The following is a 14,442-nucleotide window of genomic DNA, read 5'->3' on the forward strand; positions in this document are numbered from 1 at the left end:
ACAAAACATAATAATTATAATAATGTAGTGGTACATATTACAGTTAATGAATATTTTAAAACTGCACAATTTTTTAGTAATTAAATAATTATTTTGAAAACATTAAATATTATTTTTAATGTTATGATTAGATATTATTAAGCCCATTCATGTTTTTATATTACGAAAGAATATGTAAACAATTATGTCTATTAAACATATCGAGTAAAAGAGTAAAATACCTTTCAACCAGTAGAAGCTAAGATATTCAATACTAAACACGATACAGTAAATTGCTGTCGAATTTTTTTGTCATTTAAGTGTTTTATGTTTATGAAGTAGAATGGGCGTTAATCCAGGTAAAATAGGATCTTATCTTGATATATGTTACTTTGAATACCTTGATCCATTATTGCTAGTATATGCCAGAACTGTTACTTTATTTTTTTATCAGATAATGTTTCTAATACCCAAGTACTCTTTTTGCTTGATGCCTTATTTCTTATATGATTATTTTCTTCTGGCATTTTATTAGTGTAATTATTATAAATAGAAATTAACCACAATTTAAAACCATAAAACTATGCCAAATCTCCAATACCGACCACTGAAAAAGAATGCTTAAATTGGATTCTATAGGGCAGTGGTTGCTGGTTACCCAAAAGTTAAAAATAGAAATTAAATTAAATTAAAAATTAAATTATTAAATAATAAATCTTTTATCGTCACAATGGTAAAGATGCATTTGACAGTTGAAATATTTCGTATAAGGTAGTACAAAAATACTCTCACCTAGGAATTCTTAAATTTTTTAATGGAACTATTTTTTAATAAACAATCAAAACGTCAAACTTATTATTTTGCTCATACCTTTAAAACTTGTCTATTTAGGTATTTGATGTCAACAGATAAGTTTTTCAGAAAAAAAGATACAAAAAATAAGATGTCGTCACCTTAAAGTGTTAACCTGTTAAGTCCATTTTAACTAATTTTACAGGAGAGCAAAAAAACAATTTTGTTTAAAATATTAATCTATTAACTGTATTCGTTTAGAAATGTCTTTATTTACAAGATGCTGATAAAATTTACAAGATATATTTTGGTTATTAGCTGAAAAGTGCTAATTTTGGAGATAGCCATTTAATAACACAAGATGCCGAGAATATCGGAGTCGGCAACTGGAAAATGCAAGCGAGGGACAGAACAGAATTCGGGATTGTTTGTTTTTTTCCACGCCTCTTTATATATTTTCCATATCCAGTTTATTCCTTCTTCTCCCATGTGTTTTACCATTTCCGTTTCAATTTCATCATCTCCACCTGCCTTGCCTATTTTATATTTGATAATCCTTCCATTACTTCTTCTCTACTTATTTGCTCTAGATCTGTGTTTTCTTCGCCTTCATTGATTATATTGTCTTCCTTTATCACTTCAGTATCAAATTTTTTCTCATAATATTCTTTCCATACCCTAGCTACTTTTTCTGGCGTATTTGTATTTGGTTTGAAGTATCTCTTACTGCGTTTATTTCCTTTCGTTTTCCTTGCCTTATGTGTCGTATTGTCGTTCCAAAAGTTTCTATTATTTGTTATATATTCTTCCTGAAGTTCTTCTCCAAATTCTTTCCATGTTTTTGCTTTTGCTTGTGTGACTGTCTTTTTTACCAATCGTCTCTGCCTATAGTATTTTTCTTTATCTTTTTCTAATCCCGTTTCGATGTATTTTTTCCATGCGATTTTCTTCTTTTTTATTTCTGTCTTCACTTCTTTATTGCACCATCTTGTCCTTTTTAACTGTTTATTATATTTTTTGATTCCACGCACTTCAGTTGCTGTTGACTTTAATACTTCACTGTATGCATTCCATCTTGCTTTCATTGTCCATGTTTCTTTTTGGCACTCTATTTGTCTCAGTCTTTTGTTAGTTTAATCCGTGTAAAATTCTCGCATACTTTCTATCTTTAGTTTGTTTACATTTACTTTCTTGTACTCTTTTATTCCACTTCCTCCAATTTTTTATCCTCCAGTTTTGCAGTGACCATCGTGTGTTGTGTAGACAGTTTCGGTTCCTTTTCCGTTAAGATGTTTTTTATATTTTGTTCTAGGTTTCTCGTATAGACTATATAGTCGATTAAGCTTTTCACATTTCTCTCTTCAGCCACAAATGTATATTTGTCGTTAGTGGTTTGTTGACTGAATGTATTTCCTATTATCAAGTCATTAGTTTGACAGAATTACAGCATTTTAATTACAGCATTTTAATTCCATTTCTATTTAATGTTTCTTCCCCATATTGTACAAAGCATCCTAATCCCCTGTTAATGTCCTTACCTACTCTTGAATTCCAATCGCCTAAGATTATTATTTTTCTTTTGTCTCTCTTAATTTGTCTAATGTGTTTTGGAGTTCGTTGTAGAATTCTATCATTATCTCTTCTTCATTACCTTCTGTTGGTCCGTATATTTGTATTATTCCTATCTTGTCTTTTAGTTCAATTTGTGCTGTGATTATTCTAGATGATACTGCTTCGCAGTTTGTTATTCTTAATTCTATTTTTTTATTTACTATTATACCGACTCCTTCTTTTGCTCTGTGACCCTGTGGTACTCCGGAATAATATAGATTATATTTCTCATTGATATTGATGTGTTCTTTCCCTATCTTTTTTGTCTAGCTTATTCCCATTATTTGTACCTTAATTTTTTCCATTTCTTCCGTAGCTTCTATTTCCTTACCGGTCAGAGATGTCACATTCCATATCGCTATTTCTATATGATTTGTCTTGTTTAGATATATTTCCTTATTACTATATTTTTCTTCTCCATTATTGGTGTTAACGTTGATTTCATGCTCCCTGGTTTTTGTATTAACATTATATCTGTTATTTATTTTATTACCGTTTTTATTTTTAATGCTAATATTTAATTTTTCCCTACCTTCATTACTAATGCTATGCCCATTTTTGATATTCCCCCTAACTTTAATATGATCACTACTGTTAGTATGCCTAATACCCATATTCCTATCACAAGTCGTATTTCTAATGGGATACTTATCATTTACATTTATAATCCTATTCCTATTACTACTTAAAACTAAATATTTATCATCATTGTTCGGTTTATTTTGTAATTCTTCTTTTTCTATTCGTTGCTTGATATCTCCTTGGTTCTTTTTATGTTGCTCTGGTAGTTTTTTGTACTCGCTATTTCCACTACTTTTTCTTCTTTATAGCACCATCTCCATTCCTTGCCGTCTACTGTGATTTTATTGTATCCTATTTTGACCATTTTTCCATTTTCCCTCATTTCTCTTGCTTTATCTCTTGAAGCTTTCATTTTCTCTCTCTCGTTTTGTGAGATCCTCTGTAATCCATATTTTTTCGGTCTTCACATTCTTAAGTTTGTATTTGTTTCTTAAGATTGTTGTTTTTTCTTCTTCGCTTTCTAGTTCAATTAAGCATGTTTTTGTGCTCTTTTATCATTAGTTTTGACTTCAAGATGATTTTTTAACATAGTAGTCATTCCTTCTTTCAATGTTTTGGGTCTTCAGAGTCTATTATTGCTCCACTAATGATTATATTCTTCTTTCTTTTTTCTTTGTCTAATATTTCCAGTGAGCGTTTTAGTTCATTTAATTCTTCTGTTATCGGTTTTGGTTAGTTCGTTTTCTCTTTTCAGTTCTTCTTTCTCTTTTGTCTATTCTTCCTTCACCCTTTCTATTTCCAGTTTTACGATTTGTATTTTCAATATTTAGTTTTATCTCTTCTTTAACTTCATTTATATATCTTCTGATCTCCTTATTTTCTTCCTTCATTTTTGTTTTCAGCTCTTTTACTTCCGTTTTAATCTCCTTATTTATTTCATCTAGTAGTTTCTTTAGTTCTTCCATTTCGCGATTTTTTATGTTATCCTTTGGAGGTGTTCTTAACGTAGCTTTGCTTCTTTTGAAGGCTTCCTCCTCGTCGGATGAGTTATCGTGTTCTGGTTTATTTCTTTTGCTGTTCATTCGATTTTGTTACCTTCTATATTAATATATATTTTCTATATTAATATACACCAATATAGTATTTTCCTATATTAATTAAACTTTTTTATTACAATAACAATTAATATTTATTATTTTAATTTAATTTAATTCTAATCTTAACTTTAAACTAATTTATTCTAAAGCCGGATCCGGATTTTTGTAATAAACTTATGAGGCTTTTATTTTAATATTTAATTTTTGTCGGCACTAATTACTTTCTTATCTGCCAAGAAACCAAAAAACGCGTAGGAATGCCTAAGCGGGTCGACTCCTCGGACTTAAAACATTCGCCAAAACCAGTTTTTTAATCTTTCATACAATTATTTAGTTACTCAAAACTTGTTAAAATTATTAAAATGGTTAAATCTTACTTGTCTGATGGTATTTCCTTTATTCACTACTATCACCTGTATGCACTTAACTTTTAACTCTTATTTTTGAACTTTGTTGAATTTTCTAACTTGTAATTCCCCAATTATTTGAAGTTTATTACGAAGCGAAAATCAACGAAACTACTGTGTCACTTGCAGGACCGTCTGTCTCGTGCTTTCTATTCATCTTCTAAAATACTTCCATTTCTGAAACAGATGCGTTGTTCACACTCATCCTTTTTCGGGTGAAACAAGGCAAATTTCTTGTTTTTAAAGGCATTGCAAAAAGTGGCTATTGATATCGGTTTAATTTTTTTTAATTTGCATGTTAACATATAGCTCGTAGAGAGATTGTTTTTATTTCCATTCTGCTAATAGGTATTTCTTTTGGGGGCTAGCTCTGCAGTAGTGTGATTCCATAGCTGGCAATGAGTTTAGAAATTCAGTTAAGCATTTACAATGCATATAAAGTGACTTTTCTGGCCCTAAAGAGTTTTTTCTTAAATACTTGGAGCGAGAGCTTCAGAAATGTTTTTTCAATGATGAACTGTCCACCTCCCGATTCCTAGCGTATTCAAAAACATGGTTCTACACACTCTAAGATTCTGGTCTTTGACCTTTAAAAAATATTGCAGCGTTTGTCCCCGTTTTGTTATCTCAGATTTTTTCGATATCTGCCCATTTGGGAGCGAGAGAAACAACGTGACTTTATAAATGTCTTTTTTCCCCCAAGGGCATTTTCCAAAATGCTTTAAATATCTGACGTCTGTCTTGTTTTGTCAATGACAGACCTTTTATGGCACCTGTTTTTTTGCATTGACATCTCGGTTTCATAGCATGAGGTTCCCTTGATTCTTAATAGGTTTATTTTCCTTCTTTTTTTCTTCTGCCTAAATATCCTTTTCCTATTTTTCGTAATTGTTTATTTTTTTGTGCAAACCAAGTTGATTCCTGCACTTGAAAATGTTTTTTTCTTTTCTTAATCTTTACTGGGTATTCAATGATGCTGATTTCAACAGATGTGTGGCAGCTGGACATTGCTATCATCAATTTCATTGAAATTATTATTTTAAGAGGTGCTACAAATTTGGTTATCATTGGTGAGTTTTTGGTTCAATGGACAATGGCTGTAATTTATAATAAAGAGTAATCTGATTCTCACCTACATCATTGGATGTATTTAGATCAGGTAAAAGAGGTTTTTCAGTATCAGGTAACATGTTAATAACCTTAAGTTGAACATTCTCAAATGTTACTAAACTGTTGTTTTTTATGTTGGACAAAATTACTAATGATAGCAGCTCTTGGTTCACGACTTCCGATTGATCATTCAAATTAATTGGCATGCTGGTGTTGTTAACGGTGGGGATATTTTTATTAAATTTTTTTTTTGCGTTGCTTTTTTCACGCTCTACCATTATACCAAACATGTTTGAACACGCCGCATCTGTAATTAAAAATAAACAGATATTAGAGACTCATTGAAATAAGGTTGAATATAAGGGCACGGAGTAATAAGGCATACCTCATAAGCCAGATCGGTTGTACAGTTTTTTAGAAAAGTAATTTGTGTATAAAATTTTTTTTTAAATGAGCTAATTTCTAAGGCTAGTCGAGATACCTATAGAACCTAACCTATAGAAATAAAAATTTAAAAATATGTACACAAAATTATTTAATAATAAATAGCACTCTTTAAGCTTATAAACATTTACCATAACTCCGTAGAATTTAGTTCAAATCAAATGACTAAAAAATATTTTGAAATCTGCAAAAACAGAACTTATACAATAAAATAAAATATTCTAGGACTTTTACGAGCCAAGACGACCTTTTTTTTAAATTAGCGTTACGCGAATTACCAACATTAAGGGCTGATATTAATCAATATTTTATAAGAAAAGTCAAAGGTTTAAACAAAACTTTTAGCAAACAAAATTATTAAAAACTGTTTAAACAGAAGTGGCGGAGTAGCTATCTTCATGCTCTAACCCACTGACTGTGAAACACATCCTACTTGATTGTCCTCAATTCAAGGAAAAAAGAAGATCCCACCGATTCACAGATGATGATCTCAAGACAGTTCTCACCAAAAAAATTTCGACAGTGTTAAGCTATTTAAAAGACATTAAGTTATTCAATTTCATTTAATGTAATATTTCATGTATTTGTTATATCCACTAATAACCCTGAGCGGTTGATGTGGTTTTGTGTTTAAATAAAAAAAAAAAAAGAAGTGTTGGAAACAGTGAGTACTTTGCGTTTCGACTAGAGTAAAAGAAGTAAGGCTAATCGACCGAAATGTCAGCCGGGCTCTTCAAAAAATCCAACACTACCGTTTCAAAATAGAGCGCTCAGAAAAAAATGACATATCTCGGGTTATTCTGGACCAAATTTGCTATTTTTTTTTTAAACTGAGGTACATCTTTAAAACAATAACATTTATTTTAAATAATAACCAAATCAAACAGCTAATAACTATGGATGTACAAATCTTTTTTTAAGTCTCCTTCGTAATATATATTATTTTTTATTTATTTATTTAAAATATAATAAATAATATTAAACAAATGTTATTTATAATCAATTTTTCCATATACTCTGACTAAATTTGAACAAATTTAAAAAAGTCAAAAAAGTTTTTTAGTATTAAATAAATTATGTTTAGAACAAAAATTTGTATATTATATAATATCCCTTACGCTCCCGAACGTAAATGATTTTAAATATTGAGTTAAAATTTTAGGATAATGTTAGTTTATACCTTAATAAGAAGTCAAATCTTTCGCATAATTTTCAAAGTGACATTTGAAAGGATTCAAGGACTAGCACAATTGTGTCATACAGTAGCACACAGATAGCTAGCACAATTATTGTGATAATGAAATCAATTTGAGAAAAATTAAACCAAATTTATTGAATAAAGTTATTTGCAATGAAATTGAACAAAACAGTTTTTTTTGTTACTTAAACAAAGATAAACATCACACTTACTACACCTTATTTTTGATCTACTTTGACAGGTTTCTAGACGACATGTGTTAGGATTTTTTTGATTTTCATGAACAGGCCAATGATCAAACCCATCATACCTTTTGTCATGACAGGGCATTGAAGCGTACTTAACCCTTTTGATACTGGATTCTTCTGTGTTATCTTCATTGTCTCTTTCTGGTCTTCTGGTTTTTATTCCACAGATCAAAAATTCACCCAAATTTAACCGAAATTGTAGCAGGTCCAAGATATCTTTTGTATTGTATTTATTGTTTTTACAGTCTTTTCGATATTCCATCCAGCTGTTAACGATGGATAAATCAAATAAGTGAAGGATAGTTTTAAAAGTCCATTTACGAGTTTTAAAAAGGTTCTGTCAATCATTTGATCGCATACATCGACACCTTCTATCTGTTCATTATATATGTTAACAACTTTTGGACAAGTTACTTCGACATGTTTTTTTCTTGTTTGTTTCATCTCTTGACGTTTTGTAAATGTTTTACTCCAAAAGCCGTGGAAGCCATAATTACGGATTTACTATCTTTCCACTTTGTCAAGCATACCTTTTTGTCACTTCTTACGTATTCTTCTGACTGACCTCTTTTCATTTCTTTGTCGTTTTTAAATACACATCCATTTGTTCTGTTTGGCATAATTGTTGCCGTTTCTTCTATTTTCAGTTCAAGCAATTTTTCAGATAATGACAAAGTCGAAAAATATCTATCAAAGAAGACACAACTTTCCGAAGGCAAGGTTTCTACTAGGCGAAGAAAAGGAACAAGAACAAGAAAAACAAAATTTTTTAGGCCAACAGGTCTCGGCTTATGTTTTACAAATTGTCGTATTGGACACCTGCCCAAAAAGGGTATCATTTGTTCATCAATTGAAAATGACGTCCCACGTAGTCTCTGAATTTCTAGACATCTTTTTCTTACTCTATCTATCATCGGCTGAATTTTACAAAGGCAATTTTGTTGTTTTATATCTTCAGTTACCGATAAATCATCTACAACGTGAAAGTTTGTTTGAATTTGTAAAATCTGTCTCGATTTATTACGTCACCTATGATTGGTAGTCGGTACTTTACACTCCAGTAAAGGTATATTCTGGGAAACTTCCTGGGAAAACTGGGAAAACATCCCATGACCGCATTCATACCAAAAAATTGTTTGATTCCTTCGGGAGAAACATCTGGTTTTATTTCCTTGCCAGTCTCTTGCAAATGGTATTGCGAAGTTAGTTTTGCTCCTATTTAAAAAAAATCATCATATAAATATCGACCGAAATAAACAAATGGACTCAAAAAGTCGTTGATATCATCAGTCCCATTGGATTCTTTCGAAATATTCTTGCTTGCGAATGAATCTTTGGTCCATTTTATGCCTACGGAAGGTACATTTTTGCTCGTAGAATGTTCAGGATTTTCCTCTTCGGTGTTACTTTTCCTGGGTATTACACCCATCAAACATGTTTTAAACTCATTCTTAGTAATACTTACTATTTTTTGCCATTGCAATACACACAAGTCTAAATTATTACGAAATACATCCGAAATACTCTAATCACGCCAAAGAATGAGAAGGGAGACGAACGGTACCGATTCAGCGTGACTACTCGCACCTAGCACAGTCATGTCGTGCGGGAGCGATTGGTCAAAATTTGATTTTAAGCCTAAAACAGCATTTGGATTAGACTCACACAATAATTGTAACATCATGGAGCGTAAGGGATATAATATAATGATAAATTATAACTTCGTAAATATTTTATACAGTGGCTCACAGCTTAAATGATGCAGTCGCTACTCAATAAAACTAGTTTGTGTCAGTGGGTTAATATTTACTAGAAAAAATTACATACTTAAATTAAATTACTTTAAGTCTTCTAAAATAGCATAAGCTATTATTGAGTTTCAAAAATAGCCTAGAAATTACGAAATCAAAGGTAGAACGCTATAAAACATGTTAAAAGTAATAATGCTTATGATGCAGAATAGATGATACACCAACTGAGATGGATTGGCTCAAGTCCTTCTTTGTTTGCTACCGTAAGAATTGGAGACAACTACACCGACAAAATCCCCATACAACGAGGAGTCAGACAAGATAGCATTTTGTACCCAACATTGCTCAATGTTTACTTGGACCGGTTGTTTAAAAAGGCACTTGAGAGAAAGCCATATTATGGAATAAAACTCAATGGGGAACTACTTAATGTAATTAGATACGCAGACGATACAGTAATTATGTCTGAAAATATTAAAGATATATAAATTCTGCTTGATAGTATTCACGAAGTAGGACAGGAAATGGGCATTAAAAGAAATTATAACAAAACCAAATTTTTAGTCTTAAGTCGTAACCCACATATAGATGCAAGGCTTTAGTTAAATGGAGTCCAAGTTGTTAAAGTTTACAAAATTACATATTTGTGAACTGTCATAACGGATTAAGTAGATCCAAACATGGAAATTGTTATGTATGGTTTTCATGTACGGATATACTTGGCAACGTTGCACTTGGCAAACGGAACCTTAAGTGACAGCAGTGACATGACAACCACACATGACAATAGATTTAGGTCATGGACTACATGTGAACTGAATTAAGGTTAAGTTATACAATTCTTATAAAGCTTAATAAATTAATAAAACCTATCGTAAGTAGCTTTATGTTATGTTCAACAGTCCTAAAGAGGAATACATTACATGGTGGCAGCGGAAAAGTGACGATAGGTTAAGTTGTGTTAAAAGCCGGTGCATGTGACAAAAGCCTATAAAAAATATATGTAAGTAAAGGAGCTATACTGTGCTCGAATCAAGATGACAGATACTTGTAAAGGCTTAGAACCGTTTAGTTTCCAAGGAAATAATATTTCTCACGAGTGGAAATTTTGGAAGCAAAAGTTCCAGTTATTTTTAACAGCCTCCGGCAAAAGTGAAAAACCAGACCACATAAAAATCGCTATTCTCCTAAATCAGCTGGGAGATGAAGGGCTGAAGATATTCAATACCTTCGAGTATGAAAATGTTGGAGATGATCAGAAGTACAATGTTGTTTTGTGTAAGTTTGATACATACTGCAGCTCTCTTAAGAATTTAATTTATGAACATTTTAAATTCTTTAAAAGAGATCAATTACAAAATGAAAGTATCGATCAGTTTGTAACTGCCTTGAAACAATTAGCATCAACATGTGAGTTTAAAGAAAAGGATACTTTAATTTTGGACAGGATTGTTTTGGGTACACATGATCTACGAATTCAAGAAAAATTATTACAATGTTCTGATTTAAAACTAGCACAAGCTATAGACATCTGTAGGGCTATGGAAAATAGTGCTGTTACTCAACGTGAAATATCCAAAGAAAGTGAAAGTGTTAGTGTTGTGAAGAAAAGAAATGAAGAAAACAGACCTGAAAACAGACCTGGATCTACAGGACAGTCAAGGTATGGTTCAAAGTATGAGAAGGAGCAGTCTACAAGCCACAAAGTTACTGACAAAAATACAGGTAACCATTATATTCAGTGTTATAAATGTGGACTTCAGCATATTAGGGGTAAGTGTCCTGCATTTTTCAGATATTGTTCTTTGTGTAACAAAAAAGGACACTACTGTAAATTTTGTCCTGATAATAACAACAAAGTCCATGAAATCAATGATAAAGATAGTAGTTGTAGCAATTCTGACACTGATTTAACTGATGAACAGGTACTAGTGTGGACTGTTAATGAAATTAATCCGAACTCTTCAGAATGGTTCCAAAAAATCATTATTAATGGTAAAGAGAGTATTTTAAAAGTTGATACTGGAAGTGAAGTCAACATATTGAACAGTAGTGATTTTAAAAATTTAAATATTGATTATAAAATGCTTGAAAATACTAATAGTTCATTATCTAGCTATACTGGACATGTTATTAATGTTGTTGGTAAAATTTATATACCTTGCTCTTTCAAGAAAATATTTAAAGATTGTCTGTTCTATATTTTAGATAATGATAAACAAAAATCTCTATTAGGCCTAAAGGCAGCAAGAGACTTTCAAATTGTTTGTGATCAGCCTAGTGTTAGTATGATAGATAATGAAACAAACCATATTATAAATAGTTATAAGAGCATTTTTTCAGGTGTAGGAAAGGTCAACAGGTATTTTAATATATCTAGTGATGCAGTGCCATTCATAAGTGGGACACGAAAAATTCCACTGGCTATAAGGAGCCAAGTTAAAGATAAACTTGATGATATGGTACGTAAAAACCTTATTGTACCAGTTAGTGAACCCACAGAATGGCAACTCCTATTGTAGTTGTTCCGAAAAATAAGGGATCTGATATTAGAATATGTATGGATCCTGTGTATCTAAATAAATATGTTAAAAGAGAAAGGTTTCCAATTCCTACTCAAGATACTTTATTTGCTAAGCTTTCAGGGGCTAATTATTTCACATTATTAGATGCGTCATCTGCTTTTCTTCAGTTGCCTTTGAATTATGAAAGTTCACTTTTATGTACTTTTACTACACCTTTTGGTCGTTATAGATATCTGAGATTACCATATGGCCTTACCTGTGCACCTGAAATTTTTCAAAAATATATGTCTGAACTTTTAGATAGTATATCAGGAACAATAACATATTTTGATGATATTTTGGTTTTTGGATGTTCTAAAAATGAACATGATAAAAATTTGAAATGTGTTTTAGAAAAAATTAAACAGAGTGGCTTAACTTTGAATTTAGGAAAATCTAAATTTTGTCAAACAAAAGTGAAATTTTTAGGTCATCAGATTAGTAATATTGGCATTTCACCTGATCATGATAAAACAGAAGCCATTACAAAAATGACACCACCAAGTAATAAAAAAGAATTACAACGTTTTTTGGGAACCATAGTATATCTTGCAAAATTTATACCAAACCTGTCAGAACACACTAGTCCTCTAAGATGTTTACTTTCTAGTAACAATGAGTGGCATTGGGGACATAATGAACAGGCATGTTTTGATAAACTAAAGAATCTTGTGGCGTCAGCCACTACTTTGCATTATTTTAACCCTGACAAAAAGACCATACTCTCTGTTGATGCCAGCCCATATGGTTTGGGGGCCATGGTCTCGCAAGATGGGTTTCCAATTGAATTTGCATCAGTGTCATTAACTCCAACCCAAAGGAGGTATAACCACATTGAAAAGGAGCTTCTTGGTATAGTGTATGGATGTGAAAGATTTTCATTCTATCTTTATGGCATAGATTTTGAAATAGAGACAGACCACAGACCTCTTTTAGGTTTGTTAAAAAAACCTTTAGATGAAATGTCACCTAGGATCCAAAGACTGGCAATGCAATTAATGAGATATAAATTTTCACTCAAATATGTTCCTGGTAAAAATCTCAAAGTTCCTGACAATTTAAGTAGAGATCCTTTGAATAAAACCATAAATACTAATTTTATAGATGATGAAAATAATTTAAAAGTGTATTCTATTGTAGCAACATCAAAAGAAAATGAAAAAAGATTGCAAAATGCAATTGATACTGACCCATCTTTACAAAAAGTTAAATATTATGTTTTAAATGGGTGGCCTGAGCATAAAAGCTCTGTACCTTCTGAGGTGAAAAAATTCTGGTCTGACAGACATGATATATATTTATTAAAGAATGTATTATTTTATAAAAAAAGGTTAATTATTCCTGAAGAATTGAAGGGTGAATTTCTTGATGTTATACATCCGTCTCATCAGGGTGTAGTATCATGTAAGAAGAAGGCTCAAGAAGCAATTTATTATCCGGGATTGATGAAGGATATAGAAAACATTGTTCTGAACTGTCTGACTTGTCAAATGAGCTATAAGAGCAACAATAGGGAGCCATTAAAATCACATGATGTACCTGAAATACCTTGGCAAAAAATTGGTATTGATTTCATGACAGTAGCCTCACAAGATTTTTTAGTTGTGGTTGATTATTTTTCGAAGTTTGCAATTGTTAATAAACTAATGAACAAAACGGCTAGCAGTGTTGTAACACAATTAAAAAATTTGTTTGCTATTAATGGACTGCCTTGTGAAATATTTTCTGATAATGGTCCTCCATTCAGCTCTCATGAATTTTTAAATTTTGTCCGTATATATAATATTGAAGTAACAACATCAAGTCCACAATATCCTCGTAGCAATGGCATGGTGGAAAGAACAATACAAACAATAAAAAACTTGTTTTTAAAATCTGTACAAACTAAGAAAGATCCATTTCTAGCTGTATTAGATTATAATACAACTCCAAAACAAAATTTACCTGCTCCTTGTGTGTTGCTAACTGGAAGAAATTTCAGAACCAACTTACCAGTCAGTATGGAATTTCTAAAGCCCAGACATTCTAATAAAAGATATTTTACACAATTGAGAGAAAATCAAAGAAAACAAAAACACTATTATGACAAAGGAACAAATAGGTTACCAGAATTAAAATCAGGACAACAAATTTTACTTCAAGAAAAGAAAAGGAAATGGAACCCTGGAGTGGTTATGGCAAAGAAAGGATCAAGGGATTACATGGTTAAAGTAAATGATACTGCTTATAGACGTAATAGACACTATCTTAGACCTGTACGGTCAGAAGCACAGCAACATGCAAATGCAAATTGTGAGCAAGCATATGTGAAAACTAGTCATGAAAATGATATTGTGACTACTGGAAGGACAAGTATGGGAAATATGAAAGCAGTTTTTTGTCCTGATGTACCTGATGATACAAGGGACTGTAAAACAAATAACACTATCAAAGATATTGATGTACCTTCAACATCTAATAGAACATCACCCATCAATGACATTAATGTACCTTCTACATCATACAGTACTTCACCTGGTTTGAAAACCTCCAGAAGTGGTAGAGTCATTCGCCCTCCTGATAGATTTACCTATTGATATATTTGTGAATTATTGTTATTTATGTACTTATGATATATTATGTGAATTAATTTTTGTTTATTTTGTTTTTATTAAAGGGGACGTGTTATGTATGGTTTTCATGTACGGATATACTTGGCAACGTTGCACTTGGCAAACGG

General features: G+C 31.4%; 1 protein-coding gene across 1 annotated transcript in view; it reads left to right on the forward strand.

Moving 5' to 3' along the window:
* Positions 1–227: 227 nt before the first annotated feature.
* Positions 228–14,442, forward strand: part of LOC140435601 (facilitated trehalose transporter Tret1-like) — a 45,353-nt gene continuing 31,138 nt past the window's right edge. Inside the window, exon 1 of the mRNA XM_072524346.1 lies at positions 228–338. Coding sequence (XP_072380447.1) covers positions 323–338 — 16 coding nt within the window. The 5' untranslated portion in view covers positions 228–322. The remainder of the gene's footprint in view (positions 339–14,442) is intronic.

This window comes from Diabrotica undecimpunctata, chromosome 3 (genome assembly GCF_040954645.1).
Source record: "Diabrotica undecimpunctata isolate CICGRU chromosome 3, icDiaUnde3, whole genome shotgun sequence".
Taxonomy (NCBI): Eukaryota; Metazoa; Arthropoda; class Insecta; order Coleoptera; family Chrysomelidae; genus Diabrotica; species Diabrotica undecimpunctata.